This window comes from Conger conger, chromosome 9 (assembly GCF_963514075.1).
Source record: "Conger conger chromosome 9, fConCon1.1, whole genome shotgun sequence".
NCBI lineage: Eukaryota > Metazoa > Chordata > Actinopteri > Anguilliformes > Congridae > Conger > Conger conger.
Window position 1 is genome coordinate 53,410,311 of NC_083768.1, and position 23,085 is coordinate 53,433,395.

General features: G+C 41.4%; 1 protein-coding gene across 3 annotated transcripts in view; it reads right to left on the reverse strand.

Moving 5' to 3' along the window:
* The window catches only part of ppp1r9a (protein phosphatase 1, regulatory subunit 9A), a 61,310-nt gene extending 41,458 nt beyond the window's left edge, over positions 1 to 19,852 (reverse strand). For all 3 annotated transcript variants that reach the window (XM_061254244.1, XM_061254243.1, XM_061254245.1), the window contains exons 1-5: positions 19,644 to 19,852; positions 16,687 to 18,104; positions 3,819 to 3,951; positions 3,368 to 3,488; positions 211 to 315 (exon numbers count right to left, since the gene is read on the reverse strand). In XM_061254244.1, coding sequence (XP_061110228.1) covers positions 211 to 315; positions 3,368 to 3,488; positions 3,819 to 3,951; positions 16,687 to 18,006 — 1,679 coding nt within the window. In that variant the 5' untranslated portion in view covers positions 18,007 to 18,104; positions 19,644 to 19,852. The remainder of the gene's footprint in view (positions 1 to 210; positions 316 to 3,367; positions 3,489 to 3,818; positions 3,952 to 16,686; positions 18,105 to 19,643) is intronic.
* Positions 19,853 to 23,085: the final 3,233 nt, after the last annotated feature.

The following is a 23,085-nucleotide window of genomic DNA, read 5'->3' on the forward strand; positions in this document are numbered from 1 at the left end:
ATGGAATTAAATGAAAATGATGGGCCTTATGAGGTGTAAAATGCACTTTGCTGCATTTGACTTACTTTATCCCTGGCCGACCGGGATTCGAACCCAGGACCTCCTTGCTGTGAGGCGGCAGTGCTACCCGCTGCACGATCTGTGCCGCCTCCTTTTAATTTTTCTGTTAAATTAGTATGTGTCCTTGTGTCTGTGATGTGCGTTTCTTACCTAACCACACCCTGTGTGTTCCTCAGGACGGACGCAGCAAAGCTCTGAGTGACCCCTACCAGACTGGTCCCATCCACCTCCACAATCTGGTCGTTAACCTTGATCCTACAAGCCAAGAAGAAATCCCAGGTCACAAATGAAAATGACAGTGCAATGTCAAAACTGCTGTAAAATCCATTATCCATAATGCCAGCTTGACCAGGTTGACCAACTTGAAAATTGTGCTGGTCATAAGCTGGTCTAGCTGGGTATGAGTTGGTCAAACTGCATAGCCAAGCTGGTCATAAAGCTGGTCTAGCTGGGTATGAAGTGGTCAACCAGCTAGTGCTGGTAGCTTTTCAGAGCTGGTCAACCAGCTACCAAAACATACTGTAGCTTCAGTTGGTAAAACCATGACAAGCTTGGAGCTGGTCTGAACTGGTATTTTTTCAGCATTCTTTTCATGTACGGATGAGTTGGGAACTGTCTGAGTGCTGTTATTACACAGTGGCTAGTACATTTTTTATGTCTGATATCATCTTGACCATAATTTTAAAGAGTGGGATATAATTACAAACCTCCACAGAATGTTAAAGATAACTGACCCTCGAGGTCCAATGCCCACCATGCCCAATGGTGGTAAAATTTAACTGAGCTGCCCAACAGAAGAAATTGTCTTCAGATGTCTGGATGCTAACAAGAACAAGTTGTGTAGTGCCCGAGGTTTGTGGCAGCCCTAGGGCTAATGAAAGAATACAAATGTTATTTTACTGTACTAGTCCGGAGTCTGGGATACTGGGGGGTTTGAATTTGCAGTAGAGAATAATAACAATCACATTTCTGAAATCTAAACAGTCATTACGAGGAAGAAGATTTGATACAGATGAGGCCATCATTTTAGAGACCCATTTCCGGACCTCAGATAATCAAAATAAATGTGCAATTTTCACTTAAATCAAGTAGTAGCACTCACAGAAACCGAAAGAAAAAAACACACATAGAACACATAAATAAGAATATCTATTATTAGTCGTAATAGTATTATTAACTACACGGTGCAGTGAGGTTAGAAATCTGCCTGCAGCATGGAGAAATGGGTCCAACCTTTTGCAGTTATAAAAAAGTATTCCTTGTTCATTATTTACATAATTTGTCTCCATTGTTTGAATTTGCAATGTGCAATTACATCTAAGACCATTTGGGAGAGTGCTAGGAAGTACACACTAGTTGGTCTGAAGAACATGCTGCCAGCTATTGCTTATTTTCAGTTTTCCTGTACACAATGAAACAAGGGGCTCAAATGCTTATATTCCTGTTCTTTTTTTCTTTTCCTTGTTTCTAACTTTTACTCGTAGAACAAATATTTAATGGGTTGGAAAGTCCTTAAAGATGGTGGACCATAAATTTCCCGGTCAGGAGCAAGGAAAAGAAAAAGTCCACCAGCAGCAGGTTTGTACCACAAAAGTCTTCATTTGTGGCCTCAGCTGTGGGGCCAGTCGACAATGGCACGGTTCTGATTCAATAACTGATCATAGAATGCCATCCAGCAGCCCATAGGAACCACATTTATTTGTTAGCATTCACTGCAAACCAGTCCAATAAACCTTTCAATGTTTCTGATTGGCTACAAACATTTACAAGCCAGAAACCTGACCTGGCTCGACCGGCTTAAGCTATATATATATACATATCAATACAATTACTCTACACTGCTGTTTCCTGTGGAACAATTAAATGCAGTTCCTGCCAGCCAGAGATTTATTAATGGAAGGAATGTTCAAACAGCTAATGTTTTCCATTCACAATAACCTGCCTGCTAATAGTCCTTCTTGCTCAATGCCCACAAGTATTCTGCATAATCAGGAAGTCCACAAAGACAAACAATATTATCCCGAATCAAGCTCTTCAACTATTTAATTATTCATCTCGATGTTGATGTTGTCGCACCATAACTGCCTGTTTACAGTGACATTTACTCATTTACTCAACAGTCTTATCCAGATCATCTAATCTAAAGGACAGTGGAAGGCTAGATAAGCATCAGTATAGATGCAGACAGGAAAATGGTAAGTTATGTATACTCATATAAAATGATGCTATAATAAACATACTGTCATGCAAAATGCTGCAAATTCCTGTGCCTTTGGACATTTAGCAGACACTATTACCCAGAGAAACTTACAGTACTGTGCATAGGTTTTAGGCACCTGTATAACATTCTGTACAGATAAGATCCTTTCGAAAATAATTCAATGAAAGGTCCTAAATGAACTTACTATGCATTTTAGTAATTTGGCAGAATAGTTCAACTGAATCAAATCAATATTTTTTGTGACCACCCTTCGGCATTAAATCTGCATCACTTCTCTGAGATCAGAGACCAGCCAACGCTGTCCTGCAGTTCTATAAGACTGTCAGCAGGGAGGTTGTTCCAAGCATGTTGGAGAACTTGCCACAGTTCTTCTGCAGACTTTGGTTGGGACCTTGCTTATGACAGCCTTGATCAAGTTTTTATGTAAAAAGTAGTCAATTGCTTACAGTAATATGTTACTTTTTAAACTTAAATACAAACATGTCTCTGTAAAATTCAATCTTTTTGAAAATGAATATTTGGAAATTTCAAATGTGTTCTTTTATACTCATTTAACACACACAAAAAAATAAACATATATATAATAAAGTCTAGGGTGCCTAAGACTTCTGCACAGTACTCCATAAGAAGACAGTTGTGTTTACTCTCATTGGCTTTACCAAGAATAGGCTGCTTTAGTGACTAAGTTTAAGGCTATTGAGATCAATTAATTTCTGTTCTGATTGGCTGGTTAGCTCTAACAAACTGAAAGCAGTCTGTGTCAAAGTGCTTGGATTTGTGAGGGCAATTTCATACTACTCCTATAAAAGTGTCAATATCTGTGGATAGGGTTAAAATTTAAGATAAGTGAAGTTGAGAAGTTTTATTTTTACAGTATACTGTACTGCAGTTCCAGGGTAACCACCCAGTACTGACTCCTAATACATTTCCGTGATTGTGATAATCCCATTTACTCTTGCCAGTGATTGGCTGGTTCATCGCCTCCGAAAAGTCTCAAAGCTTTCCCCCGCTCTAATCCCAACCCCTGCCACACTGTAAGTCCTTGTCTCCCTGGGGGGGAGGGAGGCAGACAGTGAACGCCCTTACCTGCCATCTCTCTCGGCAGCTCCTCCCTCGATGACGGTCTTGACGAAAATCCCCAGCTTCTCCAACCCAGCATCGGCTCCCACACCCATGCCGATGATACTGATCCCCAGCCCGTCCTCATCTGAGCACAGCCCAAAAATAACAGCTTCAGCTGATGCGTGTTTGTGGCTGTGTCTGTGAGGTTGTGTGTCTGTGTGTGTGTGTGTGTGAGAGTGAGGGTGTGTATACAGATATTATGGATATGTGCATACCTTCTGAAACCTGTTATGGTTATGATATTTATACTGTATATGGGTTGTTCCTCCAAGCTAAATGAGTCATAGCACAGAATCATAACTCAAGCAGAGCACTTTATAGAGGCGACAGGTATGTGAGACATGTTCAGTCATGCTAGGATGCTGTGTGCGGATCAATTGGAGCAGGTGCAACAGTTGAAAGCAGCCAATTTTACCTTTTTCAAGCTCGACAGGGAAAAGTTCCAGCTTTTCCACTCTTTTTTCCAGCTCGTATTCCGCAGATGAGGCCACAGGATCTACCTCCCCGTTTCTCCGGTCATAATCCTCATTTGAGTATGTGTTAAAAACCTGGAAACACAAAATGAACAGTTCTATTGCTTAACACCACATAATAATTACAGTATCTGACATTGCTGTGCTTTAAACAGTACGCTGTCAATTATAGACCAGGGCTATTCAACTGGCCTCATGGGAGCTCAATTTGGCCTGTCACTGATATTCACTTGTGCCTTTGATCATTTTCATTGAGAAAAAAAGGAATATGTCTGCATCTGTAGAATATCTGCATACCTCCCACTGGTGACAGAATATAAAACAATAGACATGCACAATTTAAGAAGCCATCTACTTAATTTACAGTCCTGTACAATACATTAATAGCACATGGCAAAATGAAAATAATGAAATGGAGATTAATCATCTTGCACTCCTATGCCATGTTGGCTCATGCCATGAAGGGAGTGCACTCTTAAGTCTAAACAGCAGGATGAAAATGTTAGGCCTTATGCACTACTCAAAAATAATAATCTGCCCCCATGAGGAAAAGGTTAAATATCTCTACTGTAGACCAACACAAATCACCTCATTAACCTAAAATTATGAGAGCGATATACACTACAACAGTGTGAGATGAATAATATTATTAATAACATATTATGGCATATTATATTGTCCATCCATCCATTATCTTAACCCGCTTATCCTGAACAGGGTCGCAGGGGGGCTGGAGCCTATCCCAGCATACATTGGGCGAAAGGCAGGAATACACCCTGGACAGGTCGCCAGTCCATCACAGGGCACACACACCATTCACTCACACACTCATACCGATGGGCAATTTAGACTCTCCAATCAGCCTAACCTGCATGTCTTTGGACTGTGGGAGGAAACCGGAGTACCCGGAGGAAACCCACGCAGACACGGGGAGAACATGCAAACTCCACACAGAGAGGCCCCAACCGACGGGGATTCGAACCCAGGACCTCCTTGCTGTGAGGCGGCAGTGCTACCCACTGCACCATCCGTGCCGCCCATATTATATTGTTCACAATTTAAATGAAACTAAATCGAGGAAAAGGCAAGAAATTGTCTGTATGTAGGGTTACAGGAAAATACATCGAAGGTCACAAATACAGATAAACTGAAGTCAGCAACTACATGAGGCTTTACTGCTGAACCATGGCAATGTAGGAGGGCTCCCTACAAAATCTTTATCTCAGTAAAATCCACATCATCAATCATTTCAGTGTCATCAACAATCTGGCTATTTAACACACACACAATTGCACTACTAGGCTATGATTCAGCACTATTGGCACGAAACAGCCTTTGGATCCATGTTCTTGCTTTCTAAGGGAAAAGGGCTTGACATTGAGGGCAGTATTTGGTGTCATGCAAAGGCTGAAACACAGCCAATAGGTGTGTCTCACACCACCATAAAGCATGGAGAAAGAGCTCTGTTTCACCACACCTTTGACAGCCCCACAAGGGCCTTTGGGGGGGTGTGGTTACATGACTTCCTGTCTGCCAGGAGGGGCCTCAGCAAGAGAGAGACAGACACCACCCTTCTGGGTAGAGGAGTATTGTGGTGGAGGAAGTGCCAACCATTTCACTTCAGTCACGCCACTGATTGACATATGTGTAATAGAGATATACACTTAGTGAGCACTTTATTAGGTATTTATTAGACTAGACTTAATGGTCTTCTGCTGCTGTAGCCTATCCATTTAGAGGTTTGACACATCGTGTGTTCAGCGATGCTCTTCTACATACCACTGTTGTAATGTGTGGCTATTTGTGTGGTTAACCTGGCCCTGTCAACTTTGGCCAGTCTGACCCTTCTTCTCCGTTTTTCCGCAGAACTACTGCTCACTGGATGTTTTTGGTTTTCGCACCATTCTCTGCTAACTCTCAGAAACTGCTGATCCCAGGAGATCAGCAGTTTCTGAGCACCCTGTCTTGGTCACCAGTTTCTGTAGCTAGTCTTCTACTCCACAAATAGAAAATGCTTGCTCATCACCACTTACTCAACCCGGCTGCTGGCCCTGGTCCTGAGCCAGCTCCTCCCACTTGGATAACAGTTCTGCGAAGGGTTATTGTTTGGTTAAACAGGTTCATGACCACTCCCCCTCTGCCTTTATTGGCTATTGATCCCAACCTGTCTAACATCTAAGGCCTGGTTGCTTCAGCCCACCACCAGGCTGAAGCAAGTTGAGGGCAGTCAACTGTACCTTAGACCTGGCAAAAGCTCTGCTCAGTTACCTTTCTCATCTTAACAGGCCCTCTTTGTGGCTGAACATCTCAAAGTCACCTTTTTCATTATTGTTATAGTACCAAAATGATTATACGCTGAGTTATTACTGGCTGCTTTAGACTACCTGGTAAGAGAACCGATCGGAACTACTTGCAGACACTAAGATGTAGTAAATAACAGGCTGCAATCAAAGTAAAACCATGGTCAGGTCCAGGCAAGGGGTCAAAGTCCAAGCAACCACAGCAATGGAAAGAAGGAAGGGTGATGTCCAAGAAAAGGCAAAGGTCGCAGCCATGAGATCAATCAGCGGGGCTGGAGAACAGGAGGGTGCAGGGCTGGAGACAGGTAGGGAGTGGAAGGGCTGGAGCAGCGCCTGGAGGAGAAGGGTAGGGCGGGCAGGAGGGCTGGACAGAGACAGGTAAGGCAGGCAGGATAGGAGCAGGACAGGATGACACAGGACTCAGAGACAGGAACTCGGGAAACAGGTATGGATCAGGCAGGAATAAATGCTGGAAAGTACAGGACACAAGCACGAATGCCAGGCACTAGATGATCTGGCACAGGACAAAGAAACAGGTATGTTTAAATAACAACACTAATGACGAGACAACAAGAAACAGGTGAGACAATTACAGTTGTGGAAATATATATATCAGGTGAGGGGGACACGTAATTGAGAAAAAGGAAAACGTGAAATGGAATACAAACACTGAAAACGCATAGAAACTGAGAAACCAGGAACACAGAGGCATGGGACGTGACACTACTCAGCTTACGCTAGGTTTTGGAACAGCTGGTAGCTGGTTGACCAGTTCAGACCAGCTCCCAGCACAACGTGGTTTATCTGGTTGACCAGCTACCAGCCCAGACAAACTACCAGCACTAGCTGGTTGAACAAGTAGACCAGCTTATGACCAGATTGACCAGCACAATTTTCTACTGTGATGTACTGTAATGTTTCCTTTATGCTGAAAACAAAATGCATAGAGAGCATGAAAACAGTCGCAGTTGTACACTGTAATTAATCAGTTTTTCAACACAATCGCTGATGCTCTGTAAGCCATTCTGTATTGCTCTTGTTACAATTAGTGCATCTTGTCATGATAGTCTTTGAAGTCACTCTGAATACTGGTACGGGAGTACCTGTATAAATAAAAAAGCATCAATAATATAAATAAAAGATTAATACCACCGAACAGTGGCCAGAAGCTGGCTCTTTTATTAATTTATTCAGGAAACAGTGGACTGGTACCAGCTCCGTAGACCAGTTTGGATGGAAGGAAATGTATTAAACCAAACTGTTATAAAGCTAAAATTTCACTTTTTGTTTTATCAAGGTAGCCTAACGCCAAGAGATATAATTTCAGAATGGCAGCAACATGGACTTATGCAAGGCCATACATCTGCCTTGCATATTCGGCCTCTTCTTCTTTCTTTTTTTTTACCTGGTGCCCGGTTCTTGGACCCTGTACACTTTAGTAATGTTACTGTAATCAGTCTTTGATTCCAATCTAACCATTACAGTGTACACTGTAAGTTATCAAGCATACAGGTGGTTACTTTATAGGGTATTAAATGGCAGTGGCATCAGCTATGCAGACATTTCGATGACAGCAGTAAGTATGTTCATAAGCTTTTCAGATGAGGTGGTGACTGGAGAAAGACAGCTGGGATATTCGGTAACACACACTGCCGCAATACGAGGAGCATCAATCAAGAAGCTTTCATGCTGTTTGCCAATTCCAAGTTTCTGAGCCAGCAAAACTACAGAAGCATTATGACTACCTGCACTAGCTGGTTGACCAACTCATTCCCATTCCCAGCTTATGACCAGTTTGACCAGCTCAATTGTCAAGCTGGTCAAGCAGCAGGCAATACTTCCAAAGCCACTGTATGTAGATTATTTGCACTAGGGCCAGTATCACTCTATGAAGGGGCTGCTGTAGGCTTATCATCAAGGCAATGTGCTAGTCCTCTGTGTAGGGGTCCTCTATGATCCAGAACCAAATCCTTCCTGTGAGAGTTCTGACTATGACTGGTGTTGTATATGTATATGTCACATATATGTTGCACATCTTACAAGTATGTACAACAAAATGGTGGTGCGATGGACTACTTCAGGTTGTGCAATAAGAAAATAGGTAATAGTAAATAAGTAAGTAATTCAATAAGTAATAGGGGAAAAGTACTGTGCAAAGGAAATAATAAGCAGGTATGTAGGTAAAAATATATACAGAAATAATAAAAGATAAAGATAAAAAAGACATAAATAACAAGTAAAAGTCAGTAAAGTACTAAGTACTAAGGCAGGATGTCAGCAGGGGATTACCTCACTTCATCACAGAACAGAGTAACCTCTGGTCTGGTCAACCTTTGGTCAAGTGCCTGCTGTCTGTCTACACCAACTGTACAAAAACCGCAGTACTCTGGCATAATGGCTGCATCGCATTAGCAGCAGAGTGCGGGTGAATGCACTTCTGAGGACATGCATCCCTGTCTGCTCTCCCCAAGTTTATGGAGAAGGCTGCACCAACCAGAAGGGCAAACCGCCGGTCCAAATTGAGAGCGAAGTAAAATACAAGTTGTGAAAAAAGACGCAATTGATCTGTGCATTAATCTCTGGCCAAATGCTTTCACCGTGTGCTGCATCGCAGGGTCCCTGAGTCATTAACAATGAGAGGAAGGAGACAGGGTTTCTTCAGGCCAAAGCTGCATTACGAGCGCCAAAGGCATATTTCACTGTACGTGGTCCTATCCCTGGCAGTGTTATCCTGGGAATCTGCCTGGGAATGTTCTCCACTAGACCGGCTGCTGGTACTCACTGGCGCAAGTGGACTGGCCGGTATTCAGGTCTGCGGAAGAGCGACGAACAATCTGCCAGGCATTTTTGTTCAACTCCTCCTCAGTTTAACGCCTGCGGTAAAGAGAAGTAACTTCTTCCGTATATGTGGTGGCTCCCCACAGCCTTACTTTTTCAAGTATGGCAAATTCCATGAACCAGCTCTCAGCAACTGATTTTTTAAAAAGGCGGGGGGTGGTGGTGGGTGGTAGGGGGATCCCCTGCCTGAGAATGCCACAGCATGGCATCTACTACTACTGCCAGCTACCATTTCCACAGGTATTAAACGCCGCTTTGTGACTTGTTTGCCAGAGAGTAGGTGCCACACTGTCTCAGAGAAGAGGGGCAAGCACGCCCTTGCACTGTGGTACTTGAAGTGTGGCCTTTGTTGTGTACCAGTGCAACTGTTCAGCACATTGAAAACATTCACTTGAATGTGTGTCATTCCCCCTCCCCACACACACGCATACTTTTACCTTCCCTGTATCCCCACTAATTCCCTAAAGTTGCAACACTTACTGTACAAATACTTTGCATGTATTCCTGCCCATTCTGACATTAGGTCAAATAAAGCATGCAATATCATCATGTTTTAATCCAAGCAACGAGTCAAATCACAAATGCATAGCCTACAGTTAATAACCAATAAAAAATGAAATTGTTTCAGTGATTTGTTTATGCTGTTTATGCTTTGTTTATGTCTGTTTGAGCCAAACTTAGTTAACATTATTACAAAGAGCTACCATTAACTACGGGCCTATTGCGATCACATGAAAAAGATCAAAAGAACCAGATCATACGAAAGCTGAATAAAATCAAGCTGCTGAAAATATCGCTCACCAAATCAGGTCAAAGAGTGAGTAGGATACATAGTTCAAAAACGAGCCCAAAAATGCAGCAAAAAATATTGGCTACTAAACATAAAATATCTGAATAAGCTAAACCTAAAATATTCCAAATAAAGTAATTATTCTGAGCAGTCAGATGTTTCTGTAACACACCAAGGTTGGAAATTAAGGATAAATGAATTAAAGATCTTGCTAGACTCCTGCATTTATCGGGTTAGGGTTTGGATCATTGGCCCCTGCACTTCTGAAATGGTTCTGGCACGCCTGATGTGTGTGGGTTCTTAAAAATGAGTTGACTTCAAACTATGATGAATATGCCTCTTACAAATGTTGTGTGACATTGTATTTTAATTAATATTGTAATTATTGTATTGTATTGTATTAGCTCCCTTAAATGACCATTTATCAGTAAGGACTGAAAAGTCAGACGTTAGTAAGAGACTTTTGTGAATTAGAAATATGTAGAAGTAGCAAGTAGCAAGCCAGTTTTTCCAACTGCGTACAGACTTTTTGACAAAGTCATCCTGGTCAGGACGAAAACGGAACAGAGAAATTTGCTCAGGATTTTTTTTTACACAACAAATTGCTGACTCTGTAGGTGGCGTATCTGCCAAATAATGCATTTTCAAATCCTGTTATGGTACATTACAATTGGGTGCCATGACTCCAGTCAGCAAGCAGCCAACATGCAAAAGGGCGCTCTTTCAGAGTGGAGACATAAGTGGATGAAAACAACAGCCAATTCTTTCATTCAAAATGCTTACTGCACCAATATCACGTGGGCAACATCTTTTAACACATGCCTCCAACTACATGCAATGTAAACAGTTTCCAGCCCCAAGCCAAATCAAATTATTCAGCAGCAACATTAAGCTTCATGCATATTGTAACAATGATATTGCCAATAATAGCACAGTTGTTTGAAATACTCTTCATCTTCTATTATTATTATTTTTATTATTATTATTTATTTATTTTATTTTTATTTTTGTATTATTATTTATTTTATTAAGCAGATGCCCATATCCAGGGCAACAACAATGCTTACCTTTTATCTACAGAATCCTGTGCATTGTATAACCAATTAATAAAGGTGGGGTTTCAACTAAAGCTATTCAGGGGAATTGCTGATCCTTGCTGTAAAGTCCAGCTATGCCAGCTTGACTAGCTTTGAAATTGAACAGGCCAAGCTGGTCACAAGATAGTCAAGCTGGGTATAACTGAACTGGTCAACCAGCTACCAGCTGTTTCTTCAGCAATACTGAAACCTGCAGACCTGGGTTCAAACCCAGCACTCCAGTCAATACCCCGCAGGCTGTTGTACATCTGACTGTACGGCTGGCTTAAGCACTGAGCCAAGTTCTCAGCTGGGGAAGGAGGACGCACTTCACAACAATGCAGGCCACTGTGTCATTTTCTGAATGCGCTCGCTTGCTGCCGGGTGTGCTTTTAGAACAATGTGAAACACTTTAGCAGACTGATATTATATTAGGAGGTTGGAACGGCTGATACGGACGTCTGAATCGACCATGCTCAGACCACAGGGGCAGTTTTATGTTTCCTGAATCGTTACAAATTCAACCAAGAAGGTCACATGTCGGCGAAATAATCAAAACAAAACCACTCTGCTATTAATAATACACATGGAAGGGCGTGACACAGTTCTGATAACGGAGTTGTGGTCTGGGCCCTAAAATGAAGCACTAAGGACCAGCTTTCAGTTCCCTCTTGGTTATCTCTGGTAGGGCTGTACGATGTATTGTATATTCATCATCATCAAGATATGAACATGAGAGATAAACATATTGCAAAAGACTGCTTGAACTGCGATGAATAGTATTTATTTAAATGATGTTCTGTTAAACTGATTGGCTATTTGTTCAACAAAAGCATGTCTTTTTTATTATTCAGTGGGCATAGGCCATTAATTGTCTGGGGTCTATGTTAGCAGTGTACCTAAGCAGAAAGCACACTTCAATATTTCTTTATTCATCGCAAGTCATATCGTCATCATGATATTCAACAACTTTATCGCATATTGTATATTTCCCTCATATCGTGCAAGCCCTAATCTCTGGCCAGGAAAAGAAAATGACCTCACATGACAGACTTGACACGACAGCATGTCCGTGCACCACGACCTGTGGAACATGTGTGCTGCATGACCGCGACTGCTTCACCATCGCAATCTGATCTTGTACGGTTTTCTACAAATTGACAGCAACTTAAGCAGTTATTGAACCGTTATGCATTTATACATACAGTAAACACAGATCTTTCCACATTTTCCAGAAGACTGACTAACGTCTCTCGCAAATATTTAGTCACAGCATTGTAGAACCAATGACATTTTCTAAAAGAATAAAAGCTCCACAAAACCCTAAAATTTAATTAGCAGTACTGTAGGTTATATCAGTACAAGCTTGTCTCAGCTGCACGACTGCAGAACACAACACAACAAAGACTCAAGGGCGAGAGAACGACTTTAAAACCTTAAAACAAAGTTTCAGCGGGATTTCAAAAGTGAATCTCTAGTCTTAGAGGATGTACAATTTCTGAAATATGAACATGACTGGATTAATAACTACTGCCAATAACATGAAACAGCCAAGTGGAGTGGCCAGCCAAAACATTAGTTTTCAGAGTAAATGCACTGATTGTGCCAGTGCCAACTGTGACCAATGGCCCACAAGTCTAATTGGTCACAGTGTTGCCAAGGGAGTGCTTCGGCTATCAGGGTTGTCCCTAGATGATTGTCCAAGAGCAGCTCATGTGTTCAATCTGACGCCTACAGTCAGCCAACTGTGCATGAAGTTCACTCCTCCAACACGCGGCTGAACTGCATGGTGGGCAGCAGAGTAAAAGCAGGCGGTGGCTGGCAGAACAGCACAGAGCTCTCCCAAACTGAAAAAGTACATTGCAGCCATGAGATGAATATGACTGAGCGTATCGAGGTGGGAGAAAAGAAAGAGTCTGCGATACATTCTCTCGCTCAAAGAACAGAAATATCGACAGCCAAAATGTGGGCTTATATTGAACTATTTGCAGAACACAAACTGCCTAATTTCAGAATGTCTTTTATGTTTCATCTAGGCATTTCAGTGGTAATAAAGCTGTATTAGTAGACTGCTCTAACTGATCTTATCATAACCTTGCACTTACTGTTTGGATCCTATTGTTTACTCTGTTTAGCTGAGGCTTTATTGTCTTACTTGATGGGTTACTTATTGTTTTTTAACCCTGCCTATTGTTTTTTGTAATGCATACATGAGCATTTTCAGTAGCATTTGAAACGGATTTCATGATTTTATTGATTTTTAAAGCACTACATAGTTTTGCTTGTCAATAGGCAGTCAAACATAAGTGTCGTACAAGTCGGAAAAGGTGCTCAGGGCCTTCGTAATGTTCCTTCAGCAAGGCTTCGGAAGAAATGTAAAATTGTATGTAAAATTCCATGAGTTTTGAAACTCTTTCAATCTGTACACTGTATTGTCATTCGATTGAATTGAATGTAGGACATTGTATGAAAAACACAGTATGAACGAATATTATTTTATTATCATTATTTTACAAACCCACCACATTCCATGTTGGCCCTGTAAGTCACTCTGGCTCAGAGAATCTGCCAGGACTAATAAGTTTGAAGCACCTTTTTGCGTTGATGGGCTGATGTGTTTATCATGTGACAGGGAGTATGATGGAACAGGGCTCATCTGTAGGGACATGTCCAGCTCAGTACTGAGTCAGTGAGAGGTGAGTCAGGACCCAGGGCCGGCCTGTCCAATTGGATTCACAGGGTCCATCCCAAGCTGTCCATCACAAACTTCACTGTCATGCTTCTGAGGGGCTGATGGAGCTACCGCAGCCAACTTTAAGTGCAGTGGCCTTTCATGAGAGGACAAGCCACAGAGGTTAGAGTAGTTTAGAGGAGTCTATAAGCTTGTAAAATCACTAGTATTATGAGCGGTCTGAGAATTGCACCACACTGCATTTAAAACAGCCCACAGGCTGTAAATATCCCTGTTATAACAGTAAGAACATTTGTTTCTTTTTTTAATCAATACTATCACTTATGCATAATAAAATCTCATCATGGAAATAAAATGAGAAAATAATATTATTAAAATGATGTGTGGTATTTTTTTATGTTATTGTGCCTTAGAAAAAAAATATATTCACTTTATTTAAAGAATTGGAGAGTATTGGAGAGACAATGCTGTGACAACCAAAATGAAAGCATGCCATCAGATGGGGAGGACTTCCATTGATAGTTAAAGGAGAGTTCACTATTTCAGAGGAAAAAACAACCAGTGCTTTATCAATACAAGAATGAGAGCCAGCTTGGATGACAGTCTGCAAAAGACTTCTAAATTAATTAAGGTTTTAACAGCTTTGATGTTGAAATGATTCATTGGCACTGAGAGACACTGGGAAATATTACCAAAGGAATTATTAAGTGATATTAACCAGATGATTTTTTAGTGCTTTGCCTTTTCTTGAATCAAACCACTTCAGGGTTTTCGCAGTAGACAGATTACATTACATTACATTATTGGCATTTGGCAGACACTCTTATCCAGAGCGACATACAGTTGATTAGACTAAGCAGGAGACAATCCTCCCCTGGAGCAATGCAGGGTTAAGGGCCTTGCTCAAGGGCCCAACGGCTGTGCAGATCTTATTGTGGCTACACTGGGATTCGAACCCCCAACCTTGCCTGTCCCAGTCATTTACCTTAACCACTACGCTACAGGCCACCCCACTTTTTTGACTTAAGAATAGTTATAGAATATATCTGGATATATATACATCTATATCTGAATATCCTTGTTTTGTTCAAAATTCCGAAGAATAGACTAGCTATAGCGCTCAGGGCTCTTTTTGCTCCCACATTTGGAAAATTCCTGGCTCAATTAAATGACACACAACACCTTGTCTGGAAAACATACCAGAAGCTATTCAATCATTTGAAACAGAAGATGAAAATAATTAAATGACGTAGAATCAATGGGCAATTGAGTTCCTCTCAAATTGCCCAAGAAGCACTGATATCGGTCTCCTCTGAAGGCATATGTCCTGATTAACATTACTGATCCAATAAATGTCCAATAAACATACTGTGCAAAATTGAAGGCATTACAGGACCATGTCATTTTTGTATATCCCAACTGCTATACATCACACCAGCTATAGAGCAGCCTTGGATAACTGAGACCTATATAGTAAGCTGATAATTAGTGAGCTAAATCTCAAATTAAATTTAGCATAGCAAGGGAATATGATCTGATTATGGTATTCTAAGAATATAAAATATGCTAAAAATGTGAGTGGAGTAGCTGACCTTTTTCTTCAAGCTAAACTCACCATTCAGTTACTTTCAAATGATTTCAGTTTTATCACGGATTAGTGATTTAACACCACTTTTCCTGAGAAAAGTAGGGCGACGGCTCTAGTCTATTTCCCTCATGTTGATGAGATCAATTTCAAACCTCTGAACCGGTTGCATTGCTTTTGATCCAAAGAAAACCCAAAAGCGTGTACAAAAACGTATGGAAGTATAATAAACATTTTATATTTTAAAGAGGGTTTTAGTACAGTTAATCCTACTTAAACATGACATAAAAAATAAAAGTCCTAGAATGTCACCGCACAATCCATATACCAATACCTGCTGGCCTTCATTCACACTGCTGACCAATGCAGAAAAATGCCTATTCCAGGTATGGGCCAATTTACCCAGCCTCAGTTTACACAGTACAGTGCTTGTGGCATTGGGCTTAACAGAATGGTCACATTAGCTCAGGAATACCCCCTGATGCATTCTGATTGTAATCCAGAACAACTGGTGACGGATGAGCATTTCATCCATTATGTTGACTTTTGCCAGAGTTCATGATCAAAACATTAATTCTGAAAAATGTGATGACAATGTGTAATTTAACACATTTAATAGCACTCAGCACACAAATATGTAAGTTATGGATCTTTCAGGAACTGGATAGAGATTTCAGAAGGTCCATAAACATTATTAGAAGTGCAAGGTCATATTCAAATAATTTTGGAAGAAAGAAGGAAGCATAAAATCCTGGCAGGTGGTAATTGCCAATGCATCTACAGCCAGGAATCATAAAACAAATGTCTCCACATCCATATCACTGCTATTTCACACCTAGAGATGGGATCCTTTTGAAATGGGACTTACAAAACGGAAAGCTTTCAATGTGCCAGGACTGTGGAAGTGTGAAAATCAACTGGGAGTACTGCCAAACTGACTCACTTACAGGTCACTGTTCCTGTGCACCCTCCCCAGTTGGCAATAACAGGCTCCAGTCAGGACATAGCCAGTTTCATTATTAAGATGCACAGCTATGAGCAGGATGCTTATTTACAGTTATTTACTGTAGCTTATGATTGAGGGATATTCAAAGATTCCTGTTCTGTTCAAGGGTAAAATTAACACTTCACCAACCAATATGCACGGTCATACAAACTGTATATATTCAATACTTCATTGAACCCCATGGTGTAATTTGTCCTCTGCATTTGACCCATTGTAGTTGCTTGGGAGCAGTAGGGAGCGACCATGCGGGACCGGGGGGGGGGGTTGGGGTGGACATCATTTCTAATGCCCATTTTGAATTAGATCTTGAAGAACCAATTTGATTAGTTCCACATGTCTGTATTAAATTGTTTGCTTCTGACCAGAAAAATTATTAAATATATACACTGTAAAATGCTATGAACATTATTAAGCAAAATACCTTCAGGCTAAATAGCACCTGAAATGGAGAAATAGTACACTCATATAATTATTCTTTGGTAACTCCTTAGTCATTTTGAAGAATAATAAAAGGAAAACTCACGGTCATTGGAGCTGTACTGAATCTTATTTTTCTGCTTTTAGGTATGTCTTCTTCCTCCTCCTCAGGTAAGCCAGCAATCTCCTTGATGTCTGAACCCGGGTCGAAATAAGCATCGTCATCGCCGTACGCTTCATCTTCGGGATCCGTGCAACTTTCGCCCCAGCCTTGGTAACAAGCATCACCATCCGCGTTGAATATGACCCTCTCATTCCCACTGTATTCCTCACTAGGTTCTTTAGCCTTGTCACCGGCGACCTGAGTAGGTTTCTCCGCATCGCGGCCTTCTGTGTCTTTCTTTGTCCGACCGGCTACTGTGTCAGGGTCGCTCTCTTTAGGCTCAGAGTAAATTGTGGCCATGCTTGCTAGCGACTCTGTGGAAACACCTACAGCTTCTGTGGATGTCGCCATTCCAGTCTGGCTCAGCTGGCGAGGTTCCTCACGTTCGTCTGAAATGTCCCTTCGGGCGCTCCCCCCGTCCTCCGGATCCTGAGGTCCGTCTGGGAAGCTGGATCCGGCGTCCGCCGGCTCAGACAGCGGGCTGGGGCTGAGCAGGTCCTCCGAGGAAGACGACGCAGGGAGCCGTCCGCAGCGGGGCCTGTGGGCGCCCCGCAACGGCGACTGACGGGAGCTGGTGTCATCCTCGCTGAGGTCGCCGGGCCGCTGGATCCCGTCTGGGGAGCACAGGGCCCTCCCACTGCCGCGGAACCCTCCTGACTGCTGCAGGTCTGAGTTCTCGAACACGGCGCTGAGCTGGCTGACCGTGGGCGACGCAGCCTCAGTTCTCGAGCAGAGGCTGTCCAGGGAGTCGTTGCTGCCCCTGTTGGAGCGAGACCCCCTCCAGTCATCCAGGTGCTCGTGTGAGCCCCTCTTGTCCCGGCCAGAGGGGTAGACCGGGGACTGCGATGCCCCATGCTGTTCGAAAAGCTTCCTGGTCTCTGAGAACTTGGAGTGGATGCTGCCTGCTCGCTCGCTAGCAGCGGGCTGGAGCTTGATGACTGAGCCATCCGTCCTGTTAACAAAGTTTGTGGGCTTCCGCAACTTCTGGGGCGAGGCCTCCTCCCTGGCTGTAGTTTTTGAGGCAGGCACAGGGCCATCCGTCCCCATCTGCATGAACATGTTTTTAATCCGGCTGACGTGGGTACCGTATTGCCTGCCCCGTGGCTGCTTGACACGCTCCGGATCCTTCTGCTTGGGGTCCCCATCCTGTCTGGGCTGGTCGAAGGCCTTCTTCAAGGCCTGAAACTCGGCCCTGTAAGCGTTCCGATGGGGAGAGGCGCTCCGGAGGTTGGAACGCTCCCCCGAAGCCTCCGTTTTCAACATGTTTGCTTTAAAGCTGGAGATTTCAGCATCGCTGGGTTTTCATATCACATTTTCCCATCGTCCAACCTCTCACATTTTGTTGAGGGCGAACCTAATATCTACAAGAATTGAAGAAATATATGTTACAAATACCAACAATATGTATTATATTTACATTTACATTTACACGTTCTCTGAAAAAGAAAAAGAAAATTCATATTTCATTCATATTTCAGAAACCATTTCAAGATTTAACACACATGTCCATGCCAACTATAGGCTATTTCCTAATTGTAACATATTATTACCATACTGTAAATCTAATACGGACTATTGCAAAAAAAACAAACAAAAAAAAAATTTTCTTAAAAGAATGGATCATCACTGAATGCATTTATGTGGAATATGAGTGAATGTAACGGAAAACTATGCAACGTTCCTGGATAAATTGAAATGTGAGTGTCAAAACATTCCGATTATGACGTTCTTGGTGTTCCAAAAAAAAGCACTTGATCCACACTGCATAGAATCCACACTGATTTTCTCATTTTAATTTGAGGCACCGCTTTTTCTGAATCTCCTGCGCCTACCCATTGAATTCAGCATAATCATCTACGTATGAAGCCAAAGCCTCCGATCTGCTTACAAACACAAATGACAAAGGCGCATTTCGGGAAAGACTTTTCCTGTACAATGACCGCCAACAAGATCAACAAACACAATTAATCTTTAAACAGAGTGTAGCCTATCATATATTCCCATAGCACGTAAAGATTTCACTGGGAATTTGGATTTCATGCTGCGTTAATTCGCTTGTACCAAGTCGAACATATGAGCCTTCTGTGCCTATTGTCAGGCCTTTACCACGATTGTTTTTTAAATCATGGTAAAATATTTGTTACAGTATATGATGCCAAAGACGAGCACAGTACTGCATTTCCGATATACTGCAAACGGAGGTTCCGATCAGCTAAAACTGAAAATGCACTATCGCGGACGTAATGGTGGAGAAACGTTTACATTTCAGCTTTCAAATGTATCTTATTCTCTAAGATGTTTTATGTTTCTGCAGATACGGCCTTACACAGCATAACAGCAGCAAAATTAAGAAAAGAGCTGAGATGCATGTCTCCAGCTGTAGTTGCGTAGCGTCGGTCACCAGATACAAGTCACAGAAATGTCAAATTGCAACATTCTGCAAGCGTAGGCTGCCCTCCGTTATCAACGTTGAAATGGCAAAATAAGAATTATAAATAATGTTTCCGAATTGCTACAATGGTAACGATTAAATAGACTACAAATAATTCAATTAAACTCTGATCGTTACATTTAATACAGGGTCAACTTCAAAATTGCAGACAGTAAAAACAGCGACGCATACCGTAACGAGTCAAGAGAATGATACAGTGAACAAACAGCAAATAGTCGCAAATCGACTCCCGTAGACCATATTAAATGACAGCTAGCGACATTTCAAACAAACTGTAGTTACGTACGTATGCTGTAAAACAAGCAGTCTCGTTTCCTATTAATCCGGATCATAAATTTAGTTGTGCACAGGCAAATGTCAACCTATTGAGAAAGTATTCAAAAAAGAAGAAGTTAACTATACTGCCTATAGCTGTTGCTACAATGAGCAAAACAAAAGCGCCACTTACGTTCTTTGCCTCGTTAAAAAGAGATGCTATGATGAATGTTTAATATCCAAAATGGGCATATTTTCTGGTAGAGTTCAAATACAACATAATATGTACATAGCAAGTACACTCCTATTAGACACCTTCATTGAGCTACGTCCATTTCCTCTACAAGTCGTGCTCTACAATCCCTCCAATTGAAACAATTTGACACACAAGCCCTAGTCTGAGCACCACAAGACAACGCCATTGCAGGCAATTGTTGACACGGCCACCCGCACAATAGGGGTGTCAGTGAAATGTAACATTCTATATTTTTCGGTGGAAGAAAAACGAGAATAGGTTCTTGTAAATATCAAATTCACTTATTATTTCGCTTGAAGAAATACTATTGTTTGCATTTTTTTTTTAAATCTCCTCCAATAATTACAGACGTGTGACAGGTGTTATACCTTCTGCATACCAATGGTTTGTTCCATAAATCTACACGGAGATGTTCTAACGAACTGCAGTCTGCATTCTGGAATAATAACATCACAATAACTTACCTGGACTAAATACGTAGCAAAAGACGCCGAGCATTACGCACACTGTTTGTAAATATTCAATAATAATTTTTTACCATTTACCAATTTTAAATTAAACCAACCGTGTTTTTTCCCAAAAGTATTGCAGCAGCAGAGCACATCTTGCAAATAACCTAGGTCTACGACTTCCCATACCTGCATCTATGATGTATGTTTTAAGAAATAGCTACATCTAGGCCTACATTAAATACTGTAGGCTACAGTATTACACCATGTAATAATGTAGGCATGCATTGAAGGGTGTGTTGTAGCTCATGTGCTCTTATCCAGGACAGAGGGCAAAAATGTTTTTGTTTGTTTTGAAATAAAATATGTGTCCAGTATTTAAAAAGTTTAGAATAGTTTAGAATAATAAAATGTATCGAATGGCAAGCATATAGTGGTTATTTTCACTTGAGAACTATAGACCTGGGCTGAAAATAAAAATGACACAAGATACTTAACCAACGTGAAGTTCGGTCCTAGATCAAGGCTAATATGGGTCTGGTATACACCATCACCATGTAACATAATTAAATACATAGCCTAATGTGTTCCATATGGATCACTTTGAAGATAATGCGAGACCAATAAAATGAGACTGTTCTATGAAAATGCTCCATAAAATAGTGGAATGCTGGAAACCTTAGTTAAAACACAGAACACTGATGGAGCCATGTGACATACTGGGGTCTGAAAGAAGGCTTTGTCAAACTAGACTAATGGGTTTGTTCCTTTTCAGCCAGTCGGGTAAGCTTCTACAATGGCAGCAGCATTGAAAATATATTGAAAAAAAAATACACTGCTAAAAAGATTAAAACATATAGGATTACACAGGATAAGCACTATACTGGGGGCACACTTGTGAGACCCAAAATTAGTTCACTTACAGTCAGTGAAATGGAAAAATACCAGAGGAGTACATCTCATATACTGTATGAATGTGATATTTACACACAATGTTTGCATTATTTTTTGTCAAAGAATCTGTGAATGTGGAATCCCCATATATTGTATGCTATTTTACTACTCCCCCACAACATTGCAACCTATACAGTCTGATATTGTTGCTAAGCAACCTAAAAATAATCTTACAAAAAATATCTTGTAACATCTCTTCAGAGCAGAAAATGAAGATGGTCTGGTGAATTTCCACCTACAGAAATATTTAATCTAAAAACAACAAAAAATAAATAAATAAATAAACAGTAGGCAACACAAAGACATGCAATCCCTTTACTCTGAATTGGCTGACATTAAGATACCTGCATGGTCGAATGCATGTGATATCAAGGACAAAATGCACTGGGCCAGAAAAGGGCTTTCCTTCCATTATAAGATGAACTCTCACTAACAAAGGGAAACATTACACAGACTTTTGAATTATGGTCATTTAGCTGGGCTGCATTGTCATGAAGCAATGTGGACCCTGCACTGCCATTTGTCCATCCCACTGCACCATAGGAGGTTAAAAGGATTTTAATGGTCTTTATCACATTGACCTCTTTATGGCCCAGCCATATATCAGCTGGGGGGGAAGGCATCTTTGAAACCATTCAGGTTTAACTACATACAATCACTAGAAGCAGATAAGTACAAACAATGTAAATTTTGGATTAAAAAAAAAAATCCATTAACCCATTAATTATGTTCAGATTTTATGATCGGTTTTACATTTAGGGTCAAATTGAGCCCAACAGTTGAAATAACCACATAAAATTGTAATAAAAATGTTTTTGACACATAGTGTGTAGCCTTCTGGGTGGCATGGCTCAGGCAGTAAGAGCTGTCGTCTGGTAGTCGGAGGGTTGCCGGTTAGATCCCCCACCCGGGCTGTGTCAAAGTGTCCCTGAGCAAGACAGCTATCCCCCAAATGCTCCTGATGAGCTGGTCGGTGCCTTGCATGGCAGGCAATCACCCTGAGTGTGTGTATGAATGGGTGAATGAGAAGCATCAATTGTACAGCGCTTCGGATAAAGGCGCTATATAAATGCCAACCATTTACCATTTACCTTCTTATTGTCTCCCAAATTACTATTTTTCCATCAATAAATATGAAAAATCTATGAGAAACATCTAATTTTAGAGCCTAGGGAGTTTGGCACCTGTGCCACCAGAATAATTCACGACAAAATCCGAGATAAAAATTTAAATGGTCGTATATTTTCTTACATTTTATACAGTTACAGCGGGTCAAAATAATACAGCACATTTCTATTTAGCCAAGTTGGTACAGGTCTTAGCATAGCAGGATGTTTATTGCATGTTTGCTATTTAATCCCACCAAATGATTAAATTGTGTAAAAAAAGGGTGGTTCTTAAGAGATGTCAAACCCTGAATGGGGTCATCTTGACCCCAAATATAATAGGAGGGTTAATAATAATTGTTACATTACATTACATTGTTGCATTTGGCAGACGCTCTTATCCAGAGCAACGTACAACAAAGTGCATACCCATAACCAGGGATAAGTTCGCTGAAACACCCTAGAGGGAAGTACAATTTCAAGTGCTACCTGTACAACAAAGATAAGGACGAGGGCCTTATTTTTTTTATTTTTTTTTATTTTTTGAGAACAAAGAAACAAACAAACAGAGCAAAAGTGACCAAAGTTAACTATCCAAACACTGCTAATCTAGCCAACTAAAAATACCGATACACAAAGCAAGTCACAGAGACAACAATTAAGGTTCACAGGGAGGTAGGGAGGGATGGGGAGAGGTGCTGCTTGAAGAGGTGTGTCTTCAGCTTGAAGGTGGGGAGAGATTCTACAGTTCTGACCTCAACGGGGAGTTCGTTCCACCACCGTGGAGCCAGAACAGACAGTAGTCGTGAGGGTGAGGTGGAGGTTCGGAGAGGGGGAGGTGCCAAGCGGCCTGTGGAGGCTGAACGAAGA